We start from the raw sequence: 27,753 nt of genomic DNA on the forward strand, positions 1-27,753 counted from the left end.
CCAGGGATCTTGTTAAAATGCAGATTTCTCATTCAGCAGGTCTGGATGCCCCCGCCCCCCACCCAGCCCTGAGGCTCCTGCTATTGATAGAGACCTCACACTGTGAGCAACAAGGTCCTAACTCAGGTCTCCCAACAGTTTAGGTCACACATCCCTATCAGTAAAACAAACAAACAAGCAAACAAAGCAAAAACTTTTAAGAAAGCCCTGCATATTTGTATATTTCTCCGTAAATTATATGCATGTTCTAATGCTAAAACATGAAATCGAAAGTGTATTAGATGAAATAAACATAGATATAATAGTTCTTATGTTTTCTTCCTATATCCCACTTACTGAGCAACTGCTCTGCATTAGAAAAATGGAGCCAGAAGTGTTGTTGTTTTTTTTAATTTCTTTATGGAGTTTTCCCAAAAAAGTAAGTATTTGTCTGTATTAAATTGTTGGGTTATCCTGTACTAGTATAGTGATCTAAAATCAGTCCCTTCTCATTAAGCAGTATAATTATGAAAATAATTTATTGTGGAAAGAGAAAATAATCCTAAACTAGTTAAAAGAGATAGCAGCAGCAGACTGTTCCGCCCAGATGTTACTGATGTCTTGTGTCACATCAGAATCTCACGTGGCCGATCATCTGTCACTGGCAGATCTATCCAGTAAGAGTAATCTTGGCTTTAAGGAAACAGTGGTGAGAGCAGAGCGCACCTCAGAGTGGTGCTAAGAAGAACCAGCCCTGAGGAAGAAAGCTGTGCAGAAGCTCACATGGCTACTGGAACCCCGCTGGTGGCAGGGGGCTCATCATTCCCTCAAACCAATCCCAGATGAGATGCTAAACAGGTATTATGCATGGTTTTCACCACAAACGCTACATCATTCTGTAGTCACAGAATTCCACGTGAAACAGAAAAGTCAATGTTTCTTGAAGACAAGGGGCCCTCTACCCTTCTGCAAACATCATTTGCTCATTCCCTTCTCCAGGCCTTTTAATGGTGTTCTAGCTACAAAGGCCTTCTTATATCTACCAGTATCATGGTTTTCATAATACAGCTCGAGATTCCAACCCACCAAAGCTGCCTCAATGAATCTTCCCCCGCAAATGACCACTACATCGTTTTGTATAAATAATGTAACAAGTATAGTTTTAGAATATTATTATCACTTGCTTTTTTAAATGTTCTTCAGGGTATAGAGTTTTCTTGTATCTGTCACTTTTCCTCAGATAGAGTATGAATTTCTCAAAGGAAGCATAATGCTTTTTATAGTTTCTTTGGTTTCTTTCATAGGGCCCAGTAACAGTCCTGGGCAGGCAAGAATTCCTTAAATATTCCTACTTTGCGCTATTTAAGGATCTTACAACCCTCAAATCTACAAGGCCAGGCTCTAATTTAACACCCTCGGGAGGACAGTCTGATTCTGTCATCCTATGCACAAACTCATACTATAAAACAGGACAATGAGGTTTATGATGCCACCTTACCCCCAATCCAGTCTTCAATTCCTTTCATCCATGCAGTGAACAACAATCTTTTTATGAAACCCTTGCTCCTGTTCCTTCTTTTTTTTTAAAAAATTTTATTTATTTATTTGACAGAAAGAGAGATCACAAGTAGGCGGGGGGGGGGGGGGGAAGCAGGCTCCCCCCGAGCAGAGAGCCCAACGTGGGGCTCAATCCCAGGACCCTGAGATCATGACCCAAGCCGAAGGCAGAGGCCTAACCCACTGAGCCACCCAGGTGCCCCACTCCTGTTCCTTCTTAACCAGCCCCTTTAACAGTCTCTTCGGCTTCCTCCATTCTAATGCTACACAAGATTCAGCAAGGTACGGGATTCCCAACTACTCACTTTCTCTTAGCAATTTTTTCTTGCTTTGATCATGACAGGACATCAACAATAAACATTTGTAGAGAAAATTCAGGCTCAAAAATTCATACTTGCCTGATAAAGTAAGGGATGGGACTGCCAACTGATGTAAAATTTGAAAAAAAGGCAGTCTGGGGAAATTTCACAACCATAAATATATTTTTACATAGTTTAAAAAAAGAAAGGTGAGAGGAACCATATGCTCCTCATAAATGAAGACTCACACTCAGAAGTGTTTTTTTTAGTTTTTTTGTTGTTTTTATATATTTTCTTTTTTTTAAATCTAAATTCAATTAGCCAACTTATAGTACATCATTTGTTTCAGATGTAGTGTTCAATAATCTATCTGTAACTGATAAATTATCAAAGCTATTTTTATTGGGATTTGAATTCCATGCATCTACTGGCTGGCACTTGCTCTCAAAGGTTGGGACTTTCTGGAAGAATTAACCATTAGTGCCATCCATAGTAAGAGACAGGTTACCGAGGATTGTTCGAGAAAGAAGCAGAGAGAAAAGGTAGGTGCTCTCTTTGAAAGAACTGAGGAAAAGATTCCCTTCGAATCATCTTCTATATTCTGTGACATCAGGTGACAAACCCCAGCTGAGAAAGGCCCTACTCGAAGGGAAGCGTTAGTGTCCCAGTCCCTGGCAATGCCAGAAAGGGGCCACGTCATGGATCTGTTTGTGAGGGTATCACAGTTTCTAGTCAAGCATGACTTATGGCATCGAATAGGAGCCCCGTAAACTCATTACATCTGACAAAGTCTCAAGGAAACAAAGTTTATCAGATTTCTCATTTTTATGTTTAAGTTAACAGAGACAAAGGAAATCATTCGAGTGACCCATCATAGAGCACTTCCAGTTCTAAAGCATACTGACTTACTTCAGGTGATAACACACTACCATTTTTAAGTTTCTCATCCACACTGTTCCTTCGTCTCTGTAGCTGATCCTTTTCTTTCTGGAGGGCTTGAACTTGTTCTGAAATCTTTATTTTCTCCTCAGCTGTGCTGTGTTGAAGCTCTACATTCTTTTCAGACAACTCTTGGTCCAACAAGTTCAGGCGAGTTGATATTTTCAAACTATCTGTGCTTAAGACCTAAAAGACACAATCAACCAAACACCCCAAAAACAGTTATTTGAAATCCAGGCGGCATACAAACTAGAAAAATAGAGAAAATTATTAACTGAGTATATTTTTAGCTCCCACAGTGTTGTTTTCTCGTGGGGTTTTTGTTGGGGGGCAGGGTTCATTTTCTAAAATCTTAAGTTGAATGTCTTTTTTTAAAAAATGGAGATTCAGAATGCCTGGGTGGCACAGTCGGTTCAGCATCTGCCTTCAGCTCAGGTTATGATCCCAGGGTCCTGGTATCGAGTCTCACATCAGGCTCTCTGCTCAGAGGGGAGCCTGCTTCTCCCTCTGCCTGCAGCTCCTCCCACTGCTTGTGTGAGCGCTCTCTGACCGAAAAAAACAAAAAACAAAAACAAAAAAACACACCTTAAAAAAAAAAAAGAGATTCAAGGGGCACCTGGATGGCATAATCAGTTAAGTGTGTGACTCTTTTGATTTCGGCTCAGGTCATGATCTCAGGGTAGTAAGATTCAAGCCCCATGTAAGGTTCTGCGCTGGGCGTGAAGCCTGCTTAAAATTCTCTCTCTCCTTCTCTCCTCCCTCCTGCACTCCATTCATATTCTCTTGCCAAAAAAAAAAAAAAAAAAGGGAGATTTAAATGTTGAATTTACTGAATTTATTGCCAGGTATTGCTTGGCCGCACCAGACTACAGAATATTGGTTTTGAGAGATAGTATTTTTCTTTTTTATTATCTCCTAAATTAAACTTTCCTTCCTTGGTCTGTTACATGGTTTTATGGCTTATAACTAACTATAATAATTTCCCTAAAGGTTGAGATTTGGTTTATTGCTGCTTTTAAATATGTATTTTGTTTCTATTCTTATTTCATTCTGGTCAGAAAACATGGCCAGTTACAGTAATGGAGATTCTCATTATGGTCTAACCTAGGAGAATTTTAAAAATAGTTTTGTATCTAAGTAATCATATGTATATATAACTAAAAATTATAAATTTTTTTAATTTAAAAATTTTTAAATTAAATTAAATTAAATTCTCCTTAATACCCACCACGAGGCTCACCCAACTTCCCCCCAAAATCCTCAGTTTGTCTCTCAGAGTCCACAGTCTCTCATGGTTTGTCTCCCCCTCCGATACCACAGGTTTACTATTATTTTTTTTAAAGCAGCCCCTTACCTCACCCTTTTACCCGAGTCCCACTCCCCAGAAGCAATCATCTTCAACCTTTCTAGCCATTTCTCCTGGTGTTAATGTCCATGTTCCTAAATAACGTGACCCATTTCAGATATTGTCTATGGACTGACTATTATGGAAGACAAAGACTTGGCACCATTATGCTTCCTCTACTTCCCACTCCTCTAGTCTTCTAAAATAAGGTATATTGCAATTTTATGTTAACTCAATACTCTGTTGGGACACCCAGTTGGTTCAATAGATTAAGCATCTGCCTTCGGCTCAGGTCATGATCCCCAGGTCCTGGGTTGGAGCCCTGAATCAGGCTCCCCGCTCAGCAGGGAGCCTGCTTCTCTCTCTCCCTCTGCCGCTCCCCCAACTTGTGGTCTATCTCACTCACTGACTCTCTCAAATAAATGAGTAGAATCTTTAAAAATAAATCAATACTCAGTTTACATGGCTTTGTGAATATTACTCACAGCTGAACTATATAGTATAAAATGACCCTTTTCCATAGGATACAACTTTTGGTACCATTTACTGATTCTTCCCCTACTAGAAAATACATTTCCTCTCAATACTGTTTTTTTCACTTGACCAAACTTAAATCAGGGAGTCTGTTTGTTTCACACTTCTCTGGAAGCATTTTGTCTGAAGTCTCCATCCTCCTGGTCCAAACTGGTTGTTCCAGGACCTCCTTTCGGTGTTACCCTGGGAATTTCTACGTTGGATCACACTTTCAGGACCCTGAGTGGTGTTTCTTCACAGCTGGTGCCCTCACGTTTGTGGAGCACATCCTCTAGTATTTTCCTGAGACAGACTAGGTCGGAAATCATTTTTTCACCTGAAAATGTCCTTATTCTGCCTTCATATTTGATTCAGAGTTAGGCTCAAGAGAGAAGCCTTGATTGGAAATCACTTTCATTCTGCAGTTGGAAGACGGCTGCAAGTCTCTTAGTTTCCACTGAAGAAGGTAAAGAAATCCAGTGCCATTCTGATTGTTGAGATTTGCAAGTGACTCATCTCTTCCATTTGGTAGCTTTCGGGATCTTTTCTTTTCCTTAGTGTACTCAAAACTTCACAATGATAAACCTTTGGCACTCCTTTTGCCAGGCCCTTGATGACCTATTTCAATCTAGAGTCTCATGTCCTCAGAGTTGGGAAAAATTTTTATATTGTCTTTGATAATCCGCTCTCCCATTTTCACTGTTATATCTTTCCGAATTCCTATTTCTTGGATGTTGGACTTTCCAGATTTATCTGCCAACTAAATTTTTTTTTCCTATTTCCTATTTATCCTTTTATTTACTTTCTGGGATATTTCCTCAATGTTCTCCTCCAACCTTTAAAATTTCCAGCAGTTCCCATTTTATGGATAGAGCATCACCTTTCACCACCTTGACAATATTAAGGATTTGCTGGAAGCTTTTTCAGCTCCTTTGCCTATCTCTAATGTCTCTGAGCTTCTTTTTTTCTCAGTCTCTGTCTTTCATGTTAGCATTCCTGAAATGGCTGTCCCATGTAAGAGTCAGGTATGAAAATGCTGATATCCTGTGTGGTGGGTATGCTTTGTCACCATAGTGTATATCTGGGGTCTGGCCACTTAGTTGGGGGTGCCCGAGGGTGTTTGGTGTTTGTAGGCCTTTTTTTCAGGGACTGTTTCAGAAAATCCACCAATGTCCTGCTTGGGAGGTATAAATCTGGGTGCCAGCATTCTGGGATCCAAGTAGGGTTAGGAAATGGTTGTCTCAGGATTTGTACATAGACTAGACTTTCATTAGTTCCCTGCTGAGTATTCTGACTTACCCAAACCTCTGTTGTACCTGGTTCAACATTCAGAAGATAAACTGTCTAGATTCAGAGTGGGAAAGAATGACTTCCTGATGATTCTCTATTTTCATCCTTATGCCTCACTCCTGCCTTCTGAAAAATCTCGGTACCTTCATTTCTGAGTCCTTTTTTTTTTTTTTTTTAAGATTTTACTTATTTATTTATTTAGATGGAGAGAACATGTGCATGAGCGGAGGCGGTATAGTGGGGCAGTGGGAGAGGGAGAGAGAATCCCAGGCCCCACGTGGGGCTCAATCTCACGACTTTGAGATCATGACCTGAGCGGAAATCACAGTCAGACGCTTAATGAACTGAGCCACCAGGTGCATCTCTGAGTCTTTTTAAATTTTATCTATGTGAATTCTATCTTATGAAGGTGTTATTATCTTAAAAAAAAAAAAGTCTAATGCTACAGCTATGGCTTTCACTGATGTCCCTCTCAAGGTGCTTGGATTGCAGCCTCTTTTGCTATGTCAGTAACTACTTATTTATTGCTTTCCATTTTATATTTCTTGGTAATCTTTTGTCTATCTTTTGTCTTCTGTTGTCGTATCTTTTTTTCCCCCTTTACAGATATATAGTTTTTGCGTAATAGCTTTATTGAGAGATAATTCACATATTATAGAGTTCAACTATTTATTTTATTAAGATTTTCTTTTTATTTTTTAAGTAATCTCTATACCCAATGTGGGGCTCAAACTCACAACCCCAAGATCAAGAGTCATATACTCCACCAATGGAGCCAGCCAGGAGCCCCTATCTCACCTATTTAAAGTGTGTAATTCAATGGTTTTTAGTATATTCAGTGTTACACAACCATTACCACAATCAATTTTAGAACGTTTTTTCACCCTCCCCAAAAAATGAAACCCCACGCCCATTCGCAGACATTCCTTTCTTCCCAACCCACAGCCCAGCCCTAAATAACCACTACTCTACTTTCTGTCTCTGTGGAATTGCCTCATCTGCACATTGATGTAAATGGAGTCATACAAACCGTGTTCTTTTGCGGCTGGTGCCTTTCCCTTAACACAACATTTTGGGGTTCATCCATGTGGTAACATGGATTACTTGCTAAGTAATATCCCATGGTACGGATATATCGCTTTCTGCTTATCCATTCATCAGCTGATGGACATTTGAGTTTTTTTTCATTTGGGGTCTATTATGAGTAATGGATACATGTTTTCACTTCTCTTGGATGTATACTAGGAGTGGCACCACTGGGTGGTGCAGTAACTCTATGTTTAACCTTTTGAAGAACTGCAATATGGTCATCCCAGGCAACTACACCAATCCCATAGGCAGCTTATAAAAAGTCCAATTCCTTCATATCGTCACCAACACTTCTCATCTAGTTTTCTGACCACAGCCATCCTATTTTTTTAAATTTTTTAAAATTTTTAAAAAGATTTTTATTTATTCATTTGACAGAGAGAGATCACAAGTAGGCGGGGTGGGGGGAAGCAGGCTCCCCGCTGAGCAGAGAGCCCCATGCGGGACTCGATCCCAGGACCCTGAGATCACGACCTGAGCCGAAGGCAGAGGCTTAACTCACTGAGCCACCCAGGGGTCCCCACAGCCGTCCTACTAAGTGTAAAGTAGGAGTGCATCTATGTTTTGATTTGTATTTCCCTGATGGCTACTGATGTTGAGCATCCTTTCATGTTTATCGGCCATTTGGATCTCTTTTTCGAAAAATGTCTATTAGATCCTTTGTCCATTTTTTAACTGAGTTGTCTTTTTATTATTAAGACTTCTTTATATATTCTAGATACAAGACCTTTATCAGGTACATGATTTGCAAATATTTTCTCCCATTCTGTGGGTTGTCTTTTCAACACCCACTTTCTTGATGGTGGTCTTTGCATAACAAATGTTTTTAATTATGATTAAGACCAATTTATCTAATATTTCTTTTATTGCTTGTGCTTCAGGTGTAATATCAAAGAAACCATTGCTTAACCCAAGGTCACAAAGATTTACACCTTTGTTTTCTTCTAAGAGCTTTATAGTTTTATTTTACATTTAGGTCTTTGACTTATTTTGAGTTGAAATCATATATGGTATGAAAATATTTTTTAATATCACATTCCTTGTCCGAAATGCATAAGATTGAATCTTGTATTTCTTAAACACTGAAAAAAGATGTAATCTATTTACATTTTGTTCAGAAAGGAACCCAGCAATATAACAGTCTCCAATTTTTCTTCTGTTTCATTAAAACAATCTTCAAAGAGTCTACTTCACTTTGCTCTGCTGGGGGTTTCATTTATTTGTATGTCTCTACCTATCTCAGTATGTTCTTGCTCCTAAATTTTACATTGTGTTGAAAGGGGAAAACTTCCCTTTTTTCCCCTTGGATCATGAAGTAAACTTATTTCAGGAAAAATATTTTACTCCTTATTCCTTTTTTTTTCCTTTTTATTTCTTTTGTGATACAGGACATATAATAAAGGTCCCAGTTTATTTTCTTCTATTTACTCACGTGGATATTTTGATTTGCTCGTCTCCTTTGCTGTCGCTGACATATTTTGAGGGATAGCTCTTAAAACTTGACCCTGACAGCCAGCGTGAGCAAGCTACCTGGATACAGCACCAGCAACTAAGCTGGTTGGAGGGGCTGTCCCTACCTCTGTGTCGCACAGCCTGGTGCTAATAGCTATTGAACAGGACTGGGGAATGGAGGACAGGGAAGAGGTTAAGTGCAGGTCTCCATGCTTGTCTACCTGCTATACTGAGGAGGGGAGGTTAAGAACACGCCACCATCATCTCAGATCCTACTGGTCTAGACACTGGCTGAAAGGCAGATCTAATAAAGAGGGAGGTCACTGATTCTCTCTGTTCCATTACTCAGTGTGTCCTCGGCCTGCTGGGTAAAAAGTCCTTTTCAAGTCTGGGGCAAGACAGCTTCATTTTCAGAAGCCATTGGTGCTACTGTTGAAAATATCTACAGCTACATCCAAAAAAGCTATTGCCTGGTTCTTCTACTCCCACCACAATCATTCCTTTTGCAGAACTTGAAATTGAGGCAAACTCCTTCATAAAAATCCCTTTTTTTGGCTCATAAAACCCAAGTTCTCCAGCAAAAGTTCTTATAAAGGCCCCCACCTCATTATAATTTGAAAAATGAACAAATCTTCATTACAGAAAGTCTTTCTTCTAAAGGAACCCTGCAAACCCCTAACTTTGGGTAGTTGTAGATCATTTTTAAGACTATTTTTCCAAATTACCAGTGATCTCTATACAGCATCAAATGGTACAATTTATTTCTTAAATAGAGGTTGCCAGGGGAAATGAAGAGTTACGGCTTCATGGTTACAGACTTTCTATTTGGGGTAATAAAATGTTTTGGAAACAGGCTGATGGTTGTATAACCTTGTACATGTAATTAATGCCGCTGAATCATACACTTAAAAATGGTCAAAATGGCAAATTTTATGTTACGTATATTTTACCATAATTTTTTCAATGCCAAAGAAAGTTAATACATCATACTTGGCAGAACATGGAACATTTGATGTTAAAATTGCGATAGATTTTAGTGGTCATTAAATAAGCACTAACACGCAAAATACACTGAAAACCAGAACAGATTTTCTTGCAGTTTCGAATTTCACAGGAAAACAATCCTTCTTCATTGGCTTACAACCACAGTCAAAAAGCATAACAGAGAGAATACCTGACTTGATCTCAACTTCTTATTTTCCAGGTGGCTCTTCTCCTGTAACAGGGCCTCCTTCTTACAAATGATGGCCTCTCGCTTCTTTAAGTCTTCTTCCAGCTGCTCTAGTTCTTGGCGTTGGTTCAGGACTTTCTCTACTTCTTCATCTAACCATTTCTTTCGCTCATCCAGTTTCTACATTAAAATTCCAAAGAAATGTTACATCACTTGTTTTTCTTCTGCCATAAGATGTATATGGTAATAACAGAACTTCTGATTGGCTAAAACACCCTAAATGAACATTTTTAAACTCCTGGAACACCTTAAGTGAACACTTAAAAACTCCCAGCGAGGATAATAAAACAGTGTTCCTGTCTAAACCCATCAAGAATGGTTTCAGTTAACATCTTGCTGTGTCTTATAAGGAATTAAGATGTCTTCCCCAAATATGTTCAAGTTTGGGATTGTCTAGGCTGACAAAGAAAGGGCTGACAGTTTTCCCCATAGATATGAAGGGTCAGTTGTAAGAACATGCTGGGATCTTCTCCGTCACAGAGGAGCGCACCTTCCTCACAGCACTTAGGCTGCCGGCTGCTCTACAGTCTCTCTTCTCTTCTTGAGTTCCTCCATGGACTGCAGAGATTGTCTTTTCTGCCTCTCTATCCCCCATGCCTGGTATACTTCCAGCTCATGATTGGCTTCAGGAAAATGTCAAATGACTGAATGAATGCCTGATTCCATCAGTCAACAAAGTGAATAAATGAACCCACCCTGTGGAAGACACATACGGCGGAGCACAGGAATGCACTCTGCACCGTAGCCTGTCGACATCAAGTAGTTGTAAAATAAACAGAGCTGAAAAGATTCCTAAAACAAGCATCTTAGTATTCTCTTGAATCGAGGACACCCAGAAACAAAGAGAACAGAAATATGAATGGAATATGCCTGCCCAAGATGAACTCTACCAAGTGCCATCTGCACTGCGGACATAGTGACACCAAGCTAAACAACAAATAATGGGAAAACAAATCAATACGGCACTATTTTCCAGTTCTTCTCCAGCTTAAAAATGGTGCCTAGAATTCTATATTAAAACAATGAGATACAGTTGGTTGAGTGTCCTTCTTCGGCTTAGATCATGAGTCTGCTTCTGCTTCTCCCTCTGCTCCTCCCCTCACTTGCTCGCTCTTCCTCCCAAATAAATAAAATCTTAAAAAAAAAAAAGGGTTAAAAAAAATTAGATAGTGAATATGCATAAGAAAAAGAGAGCAAGATGGCCAAAGCAAAGAAGGTCCAGAGCTATGCAGACCTCCATCCAGACCTACATAGCATGGTCCTATAAGCGCTATCACATCCAAATAATACTGAAGCCTAAAATAGTAGCTCTACAATTATAAGAAACAGGAAGGCTATCCCAGAGCAGCTACAGAAATACTTGTTTTGTTATATTTTACCTTAGAATCTCTGTATATGAGACCCTATGAAGTCTACCAATTAGCTAAAACGCTCTATAAACACTCCTTGACAGTACGGTTTGAAAGATGAATTAACAGATCTTTTGTAAGGGCCATTCCAACAGGAGAGAAACCTGAAAAACTATGATTGTTGATAATAAATTCTATATACACCTAACTCCTAGGCACTGTGTCAGCAAAAATGGAGGGAGAGATTGGTTCTGCCCGGGAAACGGAAAAAATGTCAGTGCTGGCCTCACAGAGTAAGTAGTATTTTAATAGTGCTTTGAAAAATGGGTAGGAGTCCATGTCATACAAATATTTTAGGGAAACAATAATAAATGAATAGATTTTTCTGCATTTCAATAATAAAGGTTATGATTTGTATAATTCACTGTATCTTAGTAAGTTTTCTGAAAATTTCTTGATTTGTTTTTCTCTCTTTATAGCAAAGGTTCCTATCACACAGTCCCAATTTTTAATGCTTGCTTATAAAGGAGCTTCATTATAAATCAATGTCCTATTCTAAGCTCTTTGGAAACTCGTATGGATTACCTTATAATCTTGTTCTTGTTTAGAGTCAAATCATAGAAAGCGGGTTTTTGTTTTGCAGTATTAAAAAAACATGAAGTTTCGTTTTTGTTTTATTAATATGTTTAATCCACAGAATGCAAGCTGTGGGAAACTTCTGGTCATCGTATTCATTTAAAATTTAGATCCCTGGGGCGCCTGGGTGGCTCAGTGGGTTAAAGCCTCTGCCTTTAGCTCAGGTTATGATCCCAGGGTCCTGGGATTGAGCCCTGCATTGGACTCTCTGCTCAGTGGGGAGCCTGCTTCCCCCTCTCTCTCTGCCTGCCTCTCTGCCTACTTGTGATCTCTGTCTGTCAAATAAATAAATAAATAAATAAATAAATAAATAAATATTTTTTAAAAATAAATAAATAAAATTTAGATCCTTAACATTTTGAAAAACAGGTCTCACTATTCTTTGCATTCCTATCTCTCCTACTCCCCAGCATACCCTGTCTGCCCAGACATATTATTACCAAGCAGCATGGAATGTCAGGGTGATAGCACTTTAACCAGTGTCTAAAACACACTAGTAAAATAAATAACTGGAGGGGCACGTGGATGGCTCAGTCGGTTAAGTGTCTCATCTGCCTTTGGCTTGGGTCATGATCCGGGAGTCCTGGGATCAAGTCCCACATCGGGCTCTCTGATCAGTGGGAAGCCTGCTTCTCCCTTTCCCTCTGCTCTCCCTCCTCTGGTGCTCACTCTCCCTCTCTCTCTCATAAATACATAAAATCTTTAAAAAATGAACAAATAAATTGGATATACATTCAGGTACTAAATTTTACTATTAAGATACATAAAATTTAAGAAAACAAATTTTTCAGCATTAAGGTGACATATTAGCATTTGAGTGTAATTACAGTTTTCAGTGCATTATTTTTCTTTCAGTAACATTTTTAGAATTGCCATTTTGAATTTACATAAAACAAAGATGTTGTTTCTTTGAACTTTGAGATTAGTTTATGGCTTTCTTTCTTTCTTTTTTAAGATTTTTTATTTATTTATTTGATAGAGATAACAAGTAGGCAGAGAGGCAGGCAGAGAGAGAGGGAAGCAGGCTCCCTGCTGAGCAGAGAGCCGGATGCGGGGCTTGATCCCAGGACCCTGAGATCATGACCTGAGCCGGAGGGAGAGGCTTTAACCCACTGAGCCACCCAGGCACCCCTCTTTCTTTTCTTTTTTTTTAAGAGAAAGAGAGAGAGCTGAGGAGGGGCAGAGGGGGAGGGAGAGAGAACAAATCCCAAGCAGGCTCCCATACTCAGCACAGAACCCCACATGGGGCTCAATCTCATGACCCTGAGATCATGACCTGAGCGGAAATGAAGAGTCAGATGTTTGACTGAGCCACCCAGGTGCGCCTGGATTTCATTTTTTAAATGTGGCACTAAAACAAAAACTTTTTAATTCATCATATATGGTACATATGCAATTCGGTTACATATGAATAGGAGGGAGGGCTCTGATTCTTAGACATATATTGTTTCCATGGGAATAAGCCAGCCTTTATTTGAATATTAAGACTGGTTTAGTCCCTCCCTTGGAAACAGTCTAGTGAAAATGGATTTCATGTTTACATTCTACAACATTCAAATAAATCCATTTCTACTGAAATAAGAACACAGCACATTTCTGCATGAGAGAGTAATTTTTTAATGAGACACACATTTCAGAGAAATACTAGAAAATTTGTATTCAAGTGGCAAGGTCTAGTGTTTGCAGATTTTATTCGGAGTCCACCATTTTCTACCTCTATTTAGACCATCATCGGAGCAAACAGAAAGCAGGAAACACTGAATAGAACAGACAAACCTGGAGCTGGTCTGTTCTTCCAAATGAACCTTTTCTCTTTTCCATCTTAAATGCATCGAGCTCCTCAGCTCTCAGTTTCAGAGCTTCTTCCTGTTCTGTTTTTAACTTTAGTTCCTGCAGAGAACAGAAATTGAAAACATCTTATTGCTTTTACTACCTGGCCATCATTAAATATTTATCTAATATTTTGTTAAATATTTTTGTAAAAAGAAAGAGAATGAGTAGAAGAAAGCTGGAGCTATTTGAGAAGAAAACAATGTCAGCCCTTCACCAAAGCAAAAACCAGGAGATTTTAACAAAACTAGGGTTGTTTTTTTTTTCATGGTTTACCAATGTCACAAATCAGCATAACAGGGATAAGAGTCTGAAAATTACAAAGGTGCTTTTCTATTCTGCCTTTCTGAGCTCATGTCCTTTAGTCGGGCTACCCAAGGTACCCATCTGCCATAGGGATATTAGAATTTATGACAGTAGAAATATGAAAAGAAGTATTCCATTTCCGGCATTCAGAAACAGGATTTTGCAGCATGAGAACAGCCTTTCAAGACAGATCATGGTCCTATGAAGAGTATTTTCTAAATTCCTTCCATTTCCATCCACATCTTAAGAGGCCCCGGATGCTCTCCCGGGGTTTAGAGAAGATGCTGCTGCCCACCACTAATGCATAGCAGGAATAAGGAAGGAGGCCAGGAACCAAAGTGGGCTGGTCCACATTACTATCTCTTACTGGTCCCTGATGGGTAAGTACAGAAATTGAAAATGTTTAGAAGCCTTTAAAACAATGGAACAGAGTAATTTTATGTCTGTTGAATATTAATAGCTATAATAACGAAAAGATGGACTTTTATTGTATTTTAATTTTTTATTTCATCTTACGACCAGTTCATGTTTTACAAAAGTACTGGGCTGTGACGAACTAATAACAACATGAAAACTGCACCTTCTGCACAGATAATTTCAGAAGTACCGATAAAAAGAAAGTAGAAGGAAACTCTACCATTTTCCAGCCTTGGGAAGGGCAGAAAGGAGAAAAGAGATGCTAAGAAAGATGTGTGTCCCTGGCCTCGTGCGTTTTGGCCCTGAAGGGGGGAGAATAAGGTATCACTGAGGGCAGAGGGAGAGAAGGCAGATTGCAGCGCAGAGGTCCCACACCCACGTGGGCCTGCCTGGGCTTGCTGACGGAGCGGGAAGTAGAGTCAGCAAAGACAGACCGATGATAGATTCCTTGGCCTCAAATGACATGGAACCTGAGAGCCAATGGGAGTCAGTTGTCATGGGACCGTGACCCCAACACTGAAGATGAGGACAGGCCACTGGGCTAGGAAGCTAGACAGAAGACCCAGTCGCCTCCACGGGGACTTACAATGCCATTAGGAGATGAAATGAAGCCGAAGCGCCTCCGTGCTCTAAACTGAAAGTGAGACCGGACTACATGTTATACCAGCTCTGGGCTTCATCATCAGGGCAAAGAAAGGCAGACGAGGGACAGCAGTCACAGTCACACCCGGGGACCAATTGAAGTTCAGTTGGTTCAAATTCCCTTCCCTTCCACGCCATGCGATACAGTGAAAGCTATATACCCAACCATCACATAAACTGCACACTCGTCAGGGAGAGAAGCACAGGGTGGACGATGGGAGAGACTAAGAAACTGAATATTCTCACTCAAGAGAGCTGGGAATTATTTAAAGAAAATGACTAAATTACCAGAACAAGGTCTGAACAGGTTGACATGTGGTTAGTTCCTGTATTTCCAGCAATTATCATGATAAGGGCTGGGCAGAACAAAAGGGGTGCAGGTGTCATAAGGAACAGAGGGCTTCTATAGACTAAATAACACACTTCGTCTGCTCATCTGCACTGTATTACAAGTGAATTTGACCCCATTATATTAACCCATTGGTTTTTTCACGCTGCCCAGGCTCTGGTCCGTAGTTATAACTTAGCCCCAGTCACAGTCACAACAACTCCAAGGTGTAGAAATAAAGACACCTTATGGGCGCTGGGAGCAAACTGTCTGCTATGCGTCTCCCTCCACCAATGCTTTAAAAGTAACTGCAGTAGGTCCTACCCTCTCTGCTACATGTTGCTCTGGATATTACTGCCTTTATCTTATAATATAATCCCTGTTGTAATACTAAAGTAGCTGTGCACTGGTTATGATGCTAGGCTTCTCACAGCTACTTAATTATGCCACTTAATCCTCACAGTCATCTTACAAGACAGAGACTATCAAAAACTCCATGGTGTAGATGGGGAAACTGGTACTTAGAGAAGTAAAAAGCTCAAGGTCACACGATGGCCCACAGTTTCAGGGGTTCCCATGCCTTTTCTTTATTGTTCCTCCACAGACTTCTGGTAAGAACTGCTGCTCTAAGGAGAACCTGTGCAGAAATCCTAGTATTCTCTGGAAGCGGTTTAGTCAAATGGAGAACGGACAAACAGCAATGCTAGAAAGTTAGCTCTCAACAGAGGCCTCTGAGCAGGTTTTCTATTTTTGCGTGAAGTAGTGGAAACTTCAGTATATCTTTGGGGCAGACCGTTCCTTTTCCTGGATACTCATGCTACCTTTAAATAGGGTCGTTTCCCTAGAATGAGAGATATGGCTAAAAGAAGCAAAACTGCCCTAGATAAAAATGTAAAAAGTTTAAGTTACAGGCAGATTTGCATTTCAGCACACTATGCACTATGCACTACTTAGGGAAAAGAAAAAAAAAAAAACCCTCTTATTTTGAGATTTAGAGACTGCTGTGTTTTGTTGGTTTATACCATGGTCTATGAGAGATGAGAAGCTGAGACCCAAAGATCACATGACTGACAGGCCTAATCCTCACACTGGAGGAAGGACCATAACATGGAGACTAGGTTGTTGGCAGTGGTCACGAGAAACAAACAGATCCAAGATATTCAGAAACAGCATCTATAGGACTCAGTGGTTCATGGGTCAGAAAGAGACAGAGTCAAGGATGACTGCTAGTTTACCTATCTGAATGGATCGAAACGTCTGGAAAAGCACATGGAAAACTATGTATTCTTCCCTAAGGGAACAGGGAGGGGGAATTGTGGGGAGAGACTTAAGGAAGACCATGAATTCATCTATAAGACAACCTCATGAAGAGGTCAGTGGCCGGACACAGGAATCCAGAGCTTGAAGGCAAATCTGGGATTAAGGATTAAATTTGGAAGTTGTCAGAGTTGAACTGTAGCCACAGAAAAAGATGAAGTACCTAAGACAGAGTACAGAAGAGGCATAAAGCTAGAGCTCTGAGGAATTCCTTTATGTGAAGGGCTGACGGTGTAGGATGGGTTAGCAAAGACAGAGAAAAACCAAGGGGAAGGACAAGGGGGAAATATTTCAAGATGGAGGGAGTGGTGAACTATGCTGGATACAGCTGAGGTTTTATAAGGACTTTAGTGACAGAGAGAGCACTAGTGAATTTCTCCAGTGCTTTGGGGTGGATGGTAGAGACAGGAGCCAGATGCCAGACTGCAGAGGATGAAAAAATGAATGGAAGCACAAGAAACAGAAACAGGTCCAGTCAACTTTATAATCAACAAGTTTGGTCATTAAGGGGAGAAGAAAGAGAAAACTATTACGTTTAAAGAGGACAATTTTTTTTAAATTTTTATTTATTTATTTGATGGAGAGAGAAAGAGATCACAAGTAGACAGAGAGGCAGGCAGAGAGAGAGAGGGAGAAGCAGGCTTCCCACTGAGCAGAGAGCCCGATGCGGGGCTCAATCCCAGGACCCTGGGATCATGACCTGAGCTGAAGGCAGAGGCTTAACCCACTGAGCCACTCAGGTGCCCCTAAACAGGATAATTTTAAGATGAGAAAAATCTAAGATGTTAAGAAAGAATCTAAGAGGAAAAAAAGTTGAAAATACTGGAGGAAAAAAAAGAATTAAATGAGATACAAAGCACATAAGTGCTTAGAATAGTACTGACTGAAGATAAATGTTAGCTACTGCTATAATAACTATTACATTATTAAGAATGAGTAGCTCAGGGGCACCTGGGTGGCTCAGTGGGTTAAAACCTCTGCCTTCGGCTCGGGTCACGATCCCAGAGTCCTGGGACCGAGTCCCTCATCGGGCTCTCTGCTCGGCAGGGAGCCTGCTTCCCTTCCTCTCTCTCTGCCTGCCTCTCTGCCTACTTGTGATCTCTTTCTGTCAAATGAATAAATAAAATCTTAAAAAAAAAAAAGAATGAGTAGCTCAAGAAAATCAAGATAATAATTATATTTATTATAACATCTAAAAGAATAAAATATCTGGAAATAAACTTAAGCAAGGAGGTAAAAGACTGTGTGCACTGAAAATTATAAAAGATTGCTGAAAGAGATTAAAGAAGACCTAAATAAAAGACAGCCCACGCTCATGAGCAGGAAGACCTAATATTGTCATGATGTCAATACACCCTAAGAACTCTGCGGATTCAGTGCAATCCATATCAAAATTCCAATGGCCTTTTTTGCAGAAATGGAAAGGCTGATCCTTTAATTCATACGGAATTGCAAGGGGTCTCAAATAATCAAAACCATCTTGAAAAAGCAAAGTTTAAGGACTTATTTCCATTTCAAAACTAACTGCAAAGCCAGTAATCAAAACAGTGCGGTGCTAGCGTAAGGACAGACATACAGACAAATGGAACAGAACTGAGTTTAGATATAAATCCATAAGGCTACAGCCAACTGATCTTTGACAAGGGTACCAAGTCCATTCAATGGGGAAAGAATAATCTCTTTAACAGATGGCACTGGCACAACTAGATTTCCACATGCGAAAGAATGAAGTTTGACCTCAAAATCAATTAACGACCTAAACATGAGCTAAAACCGTAAGACTCTTAGAAGAAAACAAAGGGATAAATCTTTGTGACTTCACATTTGGCAGTGAATCTTTAAAAGACAGCAAAAGCACAGACAACCAAAGAAAAAATAGATAAATCATAACAATCTTGCTCCACCAAAGAATATTATCAAGAAACTTTAAAGGGACACCTGGGTGACTAAGTTGATTAAGCATCTGACTCTTGATTTTGGCTCAGATCATGATCTCAGGGTTGTGAGATTGAGCCCTCTGTCAGGTTCCACACTGGGAGTGGAGCCTGCTTAAGATTCTCTTGGGGGACCTGGGTGACTCAGTCAGTTAAGTGTCTAACTCTTGATTTTGGCTCAGGTCATGATATCAGGGTTGTGAGATTGAGCCCCAGGTCAGGCGCTACACTGATCTGAGAGTGTGCTTGAAGATTTTCTCTCTCCCTCTCCTTCTGCAACCCCCCACTCAAATGCTCACTCTTTCTAAAATAAATAAATCATTTAAAAAAATAGATTCTCTCTCCCTCTCCTTCTGCCCATAAACCCCCCTAAAAAAAAAATTTAAAGACAACCTACAGAAATGGGAAAAATATATGGAAGTCATGTATGTGAGAGTTTAATGTCTGGAGTACATAAAGAACACTTATGACTTAATTAAAAAGATAATCCATTTTAAAAGCAGACAAAGAACTTGAAAGACATTTCTCCATAGAAGATATTCAAGTGGCCTATAATAATGCTCAACATCATTAGTCATTAGGGAAATGCAAATCAGAACCATAATGAGATACCACTTCACACATACTTGGATGACTGTTAACAGAAAGAAAATAATGTGTGTTGGCAAAAATATAGAGAAATTAAAACCCTCATACGTTGTTGGTGGGAATATAAAATGGTTCTGTTCTCTACCAAAAACAGCTAGTGATTCCTGAAAAAATGAAACTTAGAATTATATGATCCAGAAATTCTACTCCTAGGACTTGAAGAGTTAACCTGTAGGCCAATTTTTACCACAGTATTACTTATAGTAACCAAAAGGTGGAAGCAACCCACGTGTCTACCAACAGATGAATGGATGGACCAAATGTGGTCTAACACACAACGGAGTATTACTTGGCCAAAAAAATTATGAAATTCTGATACAGGCTACAACATGGATGAACCCTGAAAATGTTATACGAAGTGAAAGAAGCCAGACACAGGATAAATATTTTAAGATTCCATTTTTCTGAAATAGCTAGAATAGGCAAATTCGGAGAGACAGAATTAGATTAGAAGTTACCAGGGGCTGGAGGGGAAGGGGGAAATGGGTTAATGGTTACAGAGTGTCTGTTTTGAGTGATGAAAAAGTTTTGAAGATAGCTAGTGGTCTCAGTTGTACAACACTGTGAATGTAATCAATGTCCTGGAACTGTACATTTACACTTGATTAAAATGGAAAATTTTATGTTTATTTTGCCAAAATTTACAAAAATAATGTAATACGCCCAAACCCACGGAAATGTATATTTTACGTGAGTGAATTGTATGGCATAGGAAGGATATCTCAATACAGCTGTTAAAAAAAGGAATCAGTAACTAGGCTTAAATGTTATTTAACCTTTGTTGCATCACTAAATTGTGTTGTTGTTTTTTTAAGGTCTAAGAATAGGTTATATTCCAAAATTAAAAATCTTGAAATCAATTATGTCCCAAGGCTTCAGTTCAGCTTAACATTTCAATAGAAAAGAGCCTGGTACCTAGTGCCAGGTAAGTGTTTGTTATTGCTGTTGTCATGACCATTATCGTCCTCCTCTTTTCAAAAGAGCCCTGTGAGGTAGGCATGATTAAGGCCATTTTCGAGGAGAATAAACAGACTCAGAGAGGGTAAGTGATTTTCTCAGTAAATAACCTGAGAAGGCTGGGATCTGAACCCATGGTAGTCTGGCCCCAGAGCCCAGGCAGATGGCCTTAGTTCCTCCCCAGACTAACCCATTCTACAGAACTGCTGGGCAGAGAGGTCTGATCATTCTTCTGCTCACTGGGAATGAAATGGTACCATTTTTACCTCGTGCTTTTTCCCACGCTGTCACATGGACAGTGCATGTCGAAACACTTTGGAAATGGGAAATCCTACCAAATGTTAGATATTTTTTTCGAAAGTCAGCTTTATATGTTTTTGACAGTCTCAAGTAAAGGTCCTTGTTAGAGAAACCGTCATCACTGTACCTTCTTTTATGAAGTCAAAGCCTTCAAGACAGTACTCAGAATTCAATAAATAGGTTTTACTATGTAGATGAACAAAGTTTTAAGTGAATGAGGACAGCAGCTGAGGTCAGGCCAAGGTGAGATCCCTCAGAAGCCAAGTAAATGGAGACCTTGGCTTCGTCAGCCCTGAGCCATTTAACATTTCCTATTAGGCTTAGCAGGAAAGTATGACAGTATTACTTTGATTTTTTGTTGATCCCGCTTGATATCTGCATCCAGTTGCTTCCTTTTTTCATTTTCTTCTCGAAGTCTTTTTTGCAGCTGTACCTTTTGATATTTCATGTGATCTACATTCTGCTCTAGTTCAGTAGCACGTTTCTCATTTTGGATCGACAGTGATGCCAATTTCTTACTGTTTTGTTGCTTCTTCTGTAAGACCTGCAGATCATATGGAATATTTCAAAATTAAAAACTGCATCTCTAACAAACCTCCAGTAAACTTAAACTTTTCATTCTATGGCAAAGGTAAGCATTTTGCCTATATTTTCATTATTTCTGACAGGCTCCTAATTGTTTCCTACAGGTCTACTTTGACATTAGGGCCACCATCGTAATCTTCACTGGATTTCATGAATGATGAGCCTCCCTGATACTTATCAGCCAAACAGAACAAAACTGGTATCTTTGCTTTTTTATTGTTTTTTAAAAATGATAAAAATTAAAATATAAAACGGTACTTCTGTTTTAAAAGACTTATCTCAGACCTCAAATCTACTGCTCTGTTTCCCAACACCAAATTACCAATTTCTTAATTATTCTTCCAGAAATAATTAATATGCATGCAAATAACTTCACATGTATTCTAAATATACTATTTTTCACCTCACTTTTTCTCTATTCATCTTAGAGATCTTTTCACAGAAATTTGTTCCATGTGATTGCAAAGTAGCCCACTGGGCTCCTCTTTTTTTATCCAGCTATAGCCTAAATAATTAATCCGTGAGTTAAGATAATCAGAACTGAAAACATTTGCCTTACAGTGACTAACTGTTCCAATTACCATTTTAATTCTCTTAAAGCTTCTCCTCATCTTGTTAAAATTATTGATGAGTAGCATAAAATATGTGTGAATGTTTGCAAAGAGTTTATACTACTAATAGAAAATATCAGTGTTCCAATTTAATCCTCATCAAACAAACATATATTTTAAACCTGTACTATGTGCTTTAACATTGCACTGAGTACCTCTCATATGACATAAAAAGGGTGAAGTCATTTGTAAATTATGCAGACTACAGTTATTTCCCTTATCTCGGCAATAAATTGTTGGCAAAAACACCTTTTGTTTTCATTAAACTAGGCATTCACAAAGGCTTTGTCGCGTAGAGCGGGACCAGTACTGGCCACAGATTGTTGTCAGCTTGCATACTGTTGGGTTCAACTGACATTGTTTGCATCAAGACCTTTTTGATACAGGGAGCTGTGCCCCCATGTGCCTTTCTCTTGTCATAGATGGATAACGAACAATCCGCAGGTGACTTTGAGCACCACTAGCCTGGAGGCCACAGGACTCTGTAATTTCCCATTCCTAGATTTGGACACTGGCTTTGCAACTTTACTTTTGATAATAACTGCAATACTGGAGTAAAAATGCTAATACTGGCATTTTAGTGTCTTTCCACGTAATACTGGAAATACCAGTAGAAGTACTGATAATCTTCTTTAAGAGTGAGATAGGTTGCCATTGTCTTTTGCACTGATTCTGCACATGCTCAAAAGTGCACCTTATTGGCAGCTAGCTTTAAAGCATTAACACACTACATAACTCTCTGCATATATGTAGACATAAAGAATACAGATTTTAGATTTTTTAAATAAAACTTAAAAAAAACTTTATTGTACCAATAAAAACACTAGTATTTCAATATTGTAAAATGGCAAGAGATGTTAGAGTACTGAAAACTGTTATTGTCACTTCAATTTTGTGACTCTGAATGAGTTACTTTACCTTTCTAAACCTTAGTTTTTTCCTTTGTAAAACACAGTAAAACTACTCTCTAAAGGGTTAAATAATGATTAAATAATACATATGAAACATCTGGTATGTAGACACTTAACTGGTAACTACCATTCTCCTCCCCAGCCCTGCCACCATCCACATCCCCGCTGGATGTGCATGAATAGGTCAAAGGCACAGCCATTTCCAAAACTATACAGGAATCCTGTATCGGTCCCATGCTGTGAGGAATGTTTCTTTTGAGCTTAATTATGTTCTGTGTCTTCTTTCCTTTCCTTATCAAGCCCCTTAGCAGAAAAGGATATGCAACAAGAAACATAGTAAACAAAAGACCATGATAATTCTCAAACCCTATTAATAAGCTTTTATTTAATCTTTTAAGTCAATCATTGTAGCTGTGTTAAATATAGAACATATAAAAAATAACTTTTGCTAATTCAGGCCTTCCTCAAAGCAAGAAAAGTCTCAAATATACAACCTAAACTTACACCTAAAGGATCTGGGAAGAGAAGAGCAAATAAAGCCTAAAAACAGCAGAATAAGGGAAATAATAAAGATTAGAGCAGAAATAAGTGATACAGAAATTTAAAAAAAAAAAGTAGATCAAAGAAACTTGGAGCTGGTTCTTTGAAAGAATTAACAAAGTTGATAAACCCCTAGCCAGACTTATCAAAAGGAAAAGAGAAAGGACCCAAATAAATAAAATCACAAATGAAAGGAGAGATCACAACCAAGACTGCAGAAATATAAACAATTAAAAGAGAATATTAAGAACACTTATATGCCAAAAAATTGGGCAATATGGACGAAATAGATAAATTCCTAGAAACGTATAAACTATCAAAACTGAAACAAGTAGAAATAGAAAACTTGAACAGACCCATAACCAGCAAGGAATTTGAATCAGGAATGAAAAATCTCCCAACAAATGAGTCCAGGACCAGAGGGCTTCCCAGGGGAATTCTACCAAACATTTAAAGAAGAATTAATACCTATTCTTCTGAAACTGTTCCAGAAGATTGAAATGGAAGGAAAATTTCCAAACTCATTCTGTGAGGCCAGCATTACCTTGACCCCAAAATCAGACAGAGATCCCACTAGAAGGAATTACAGACCAACATCCCTGATGAACATGGATGCAAAAATTCTCAACAAGATACTAGCAAATTGTATACAACAATACATTAAAAGAATTATTCACCACTATCAAGTGAAATTTATTCCTGGGCTGCAGGGGTGGTTCAATATCTGCAAATCAATCAATCAGTGTGATACACCACATTAATAAAAGGATAAGACCACACAATCCTCTCAATAGATGCAGAAAAAACATGTGACAAAGCATAGGACCTTTTCTTGATAAAAACCCTCAAGAAAGTAGGCATAGAAAGAACATACCTCAACATCATAAAGGCCATACACAAAAGTTCCGCAGCTAATATACTCCTCAATGGGGAAAAACTTAGAGCTTTCCCCCTGAAGTCAGGAACACGAGAGAGATGTCCACTCTCACCACTGCTGTTCAACATAATACTGGAAGTCCTAGCCTCAGCAGACAACAAAAAGAAATAAAGGGCATTCAGATTGGCAAGGAAGAAGTCAAACTTTCACTCTTCCAGATGACATGATACTCTATGTAGAAAACTCGAAAGACTCTACCAAAAAATTGCTAGAACCGAAACGTGAATTCAGCAAAGCTGCAGGATATAAAATCAACATATAGAAATCTGTTGCATTTCTACACACCAATAATGAAGCAGAAAGAGAAATCAAGGAATTGATTCAATTTACAATTCCACCAAAAAACATTAGATACCTAGGAATAAACCTAACCAAAGAGGTAAAAAAAAAAGGAAGTTTTCCTTCAGAAACCTATACAATACTTATGAAATTGAAGAAGACACAAACAAGTGGAAAACATTCCATGCTCGTGGATGAGAAGAGCAAATATTGCTCAAATGTCTATACTACCCAAAGCAATCTACACATTCAATACAATTCCTATCAAAATACCACCAGCATTTTTCATATAGCTAGAACAAACAGTCCTAAAATTTGTATGGAACCAGAAAAGACCCTGAATAGCCAAAGCAATGTGGAAAAGGAAAAGCAAAGCAGGAGGCATCATGATTCTGGACTTCAAGCTCTGTTACAAAGCTGTCATCATCAAGACAGTATGGTACTGGCACAAAAACAGACACAGAGACCAATGGAACAGAATAGAGAGCCCAGAGATGGACCCACAACTGTATGGTCAATTAATCTTTGACAAAGCAGGAAAGAATACTCATTGACAAAAAGAGAGTCCCTTCAACAAATGGGTGTTGGGAAAACTAGACAACAACATGCAGAAGAATGAAACTGGACCACTTTCTTAAACCATACACAAAAATAAATTCAAAATGGATGAAAGACCTAAATGTGAGACAGGGAACCATCATAATCCTAGAGGAGAACAAAAGCAGCAACCTCTTTGACCTCAGCCATAGCAACTTCTTCCTAGATACATCACCAGAGGCAAGAGAAACAAAAGCAAAAATGAACTACTGGGACTTCATCAAGATAAAAAACTTCTGCACAGAAAAGGAAACAGTCGACAAAACCAAAAGACAGCCAACAGAATGGGAGAAGATATTTGCAAATGACATATCTGATAAAGGGTTAGTATCCTTTCTACAGAACTTACTTAGTATCCTTTCTAACAGAACAAATCTATACTTACCAAACTCAATACCCCAAAAATAAATAATTCGATTAAGAAATGGGTAGAAGACATGAACAAACATTTTCCCAAGAAAGACATCCAGATGGCCAACAGACACATGAAAAGACACTCAGTGCTGTGAAGTGTGTAAACCTGGCGATTCAGACCTGTACCCCTGGGGCTAAAAATACATTATATGTTTATAAAATAAAAAAAATTAGCTATCCAAAAAAAAAAAAAAAAAGACGCTCAACATCACTTGGCATCAGGGAAATACAAATCAAAACCACGATGAGGTACCACCTCACACCTGTCAGAATGGCTAAAATTAATTAACACAGGAAACAGATGTGGCAGGGATACGGAGAAAGGGGAACCCTCTTACTGTTGGTGGGAATACAAGCTTGTATAGTCACTCTTGAAAACAGTATGGAGGTTCCTCAAAAAGTTAAAATTAGAACTACCCTACAACCCAGCAACTGCACTACTAGGTATTTACCTAAAGGCTACAAAAATACAGATTTAAGGGGCACATGCACCCTGATGCTTATAGCAGCATTATCAACAAGAGCTAAACTATGGAAAGAGCCTAACTGTCCACCAACTGATGAATGGATAATGAAGATGTGAGAGATATATGTATATAAAACAAAATATGACTCAGCCATCAAAAAAGAATGCAGTCTTCCCATTTGCAACAATGTAGATGAAACTAGAGGGTATTATGCTAAGCGAAATAAATCAGTTAGAAAAAGACAACTACCATATGGTTTCATTCATATGTTGAATTTAAGAAACAAAACAGATGATCATACGGGAAGGGAAGGAAAAATAAAATAAGGTAAGGAGAGAGAGAGAGGCAAATCGTAAGAGACTCTTAACTAGAGAGAACAAACTAAGGGTTCATGGAGAGGTGGGGGGTGAGGGGAAGGGCTAAATGGGTGTTGGGTATTAAGGAGGGCGCTCGTCATGTGAGCCCTGGGTGCTATAAATGATGAATCACTAAATTCTACTCCTGAAAGCAATATAATTCCATATGTTAACTAACTTGAATTTAAATAAAAACTTGGGGAAAAAATCTTTGCTAAATCCACAAACAAGGCTTAAACCACAAGTGTGTATATATGATCAACAACCTCCTTAGAAAAACAATCATTTTGATTAATACTGAGAAAAATTATAATCAGAACTAAAGTTTGAAAACTATGAAATTATAAGTAAAATTTCATAATAAACACAAAGGAAAGATCTTAATTGTTTTGTTCTACTAATGTTCTGTTAACATGAGCACTTTGTTAGACACTGTAGTCCCAATTTTAAGGACTGAAAAGTGAAAAAGAACTGATCCCAAGACTCTCTGAGGTCAAGTGCTAAATGAAAACATGTATTCCTGAAATAAGTATTATGAAGGAAAGTAGGACGGGCGACACATACTACTACCATGTCCTTCTCTAAGCAGTTCATGCATTAAGTCCTACTATGCTAGCTCTGTGTTGACAGGCTACTTAGGTAAAAAAAATTTGGGGGGGGAGGGCCAGATGTTTGAGGTGGAACTTGGTGTTTGATCTGCTCATGTGCAGTGGACACTGACCTTGCTGAGAGAAAATAATTGTGGCACAGTTCCAAAAATAAACTGATCATGTTCTGAACAGGTGAACTACCATTCCACTCTCCCCACAGTGGAAACAACAGGAAAGTAATAGATCATGAATGAAACAAATGGAGATAGCATTCTAGCAAATTCATTAGAATCGGACTGACAAAGCACTCTGATCATCCCCCAAACTATCTGAAAATGGCTTCATTATACACAAAAATCTCCCTGTAATAGAGTGTTTCTCATAGAATGACATTTTTAATGGTAGCTATTTCTGAGGTCATAGCTAAATCCAGCGTTAGGAAATCAAGAATGAGATGTCAGTTACGAACCTTTCCTAAAGCAATCAGTGATAGTTTCAGAAAACGGTCTGAAATAATAGCATTTGCTGAGTGTGTGCACAAGGTGCCCTCGGCCTACCAGATGTTCTCTATGTATGATTTAATCATCAATCTTCTGTCCCTCAGAAAAGAACACAGTTCTGTGGTTATCTTTTTCTCACCATTGGTTTCTGATAAAAACTTTAATATACTTCTCAAATGAAGAATATAGGACCCAGATTGAAAGGAGGCAAACTTGCCAGCATGCCAGGAAAGAAGAGCTGCCATCCCATTTCTCTTGCTGGTGAAAACCGAATCCTACTTCTTTCCTAACCAGCTACGAAAGCAGTAAGCCTTAAGTAAGTTTGCACACAATTACATTTTGAAAATTACCTGGACTCTTAGCTTTGCGGCATCCATCTTTTTACGGAACTCCTTCTGTAATTTTACCTTCAAAGCAACATCAGAAAGATCTTTGTTTTCTAGCTCTTGCAGCTGCTTCTCTGTTTCAGTTAATTCCACCTTCGCCCGTTCTGCTTCGTGCTCAAGTTTTGTTACTTTCAGAGAATACTGTTTGCTTACAGACTTGGCATCGTTACCTTCACCACAGTAATAATAGTAACAACAATTATAAATTACGTTTAAAAAAAT

The 27,753-nt window shown here is 38.8% G+C and overlaps 1 protein-coding gene across 1 annotated transcript in view; it reads right to left on the bottom strand.

Annotated features, from left to right (window-relative positions):
* Positions 1 to 27,753, bottom strand: part of KIF27 (kinesin family member 27) — an 86,025-nt gene that overhangs the window by 12,973 nt on the left and 45,299 nt on the right. Inside the window, exons 10-14 of the mRNA XM_080820782.1 lie at positions 27,496 to 27,701; positions 20,705 to 20,902; positions 13,456 to 13,569; positions 9,638 to 9,814; positions 2,745 to 2,960 (exon numbers count right to left, since the gene is read on the bottom strand). Of these exons, the coding sequence (XP_080676908.1) occupies positions 2,745 to 2,960; positions 9,638 to 9,814; positions 13,456 to 13,569; positions 20,705 to 20,902; positions 27,496 to 27,701 (911 nt within the window). The remainder of the gene's footprint in view (positions 1 to 2,744; positions 2,961 to 9,637; positions 9,815 to 13,455; positions 13,570 to 20,704; positions 20,903 to 27,495; positions 27,702 to 27,753) is intronic.

The sequence above is a fragment of the Martes martes genome (genome assembly GCF_963455335.1).
Source record: "Martes martes genome assembly, chromosome: 12".
Lineage (NCBI taxonomy): Eukaryota > Metazoa > Chordata > Mammalia > Carnivora > Mustelidae > Martes > Martes martes.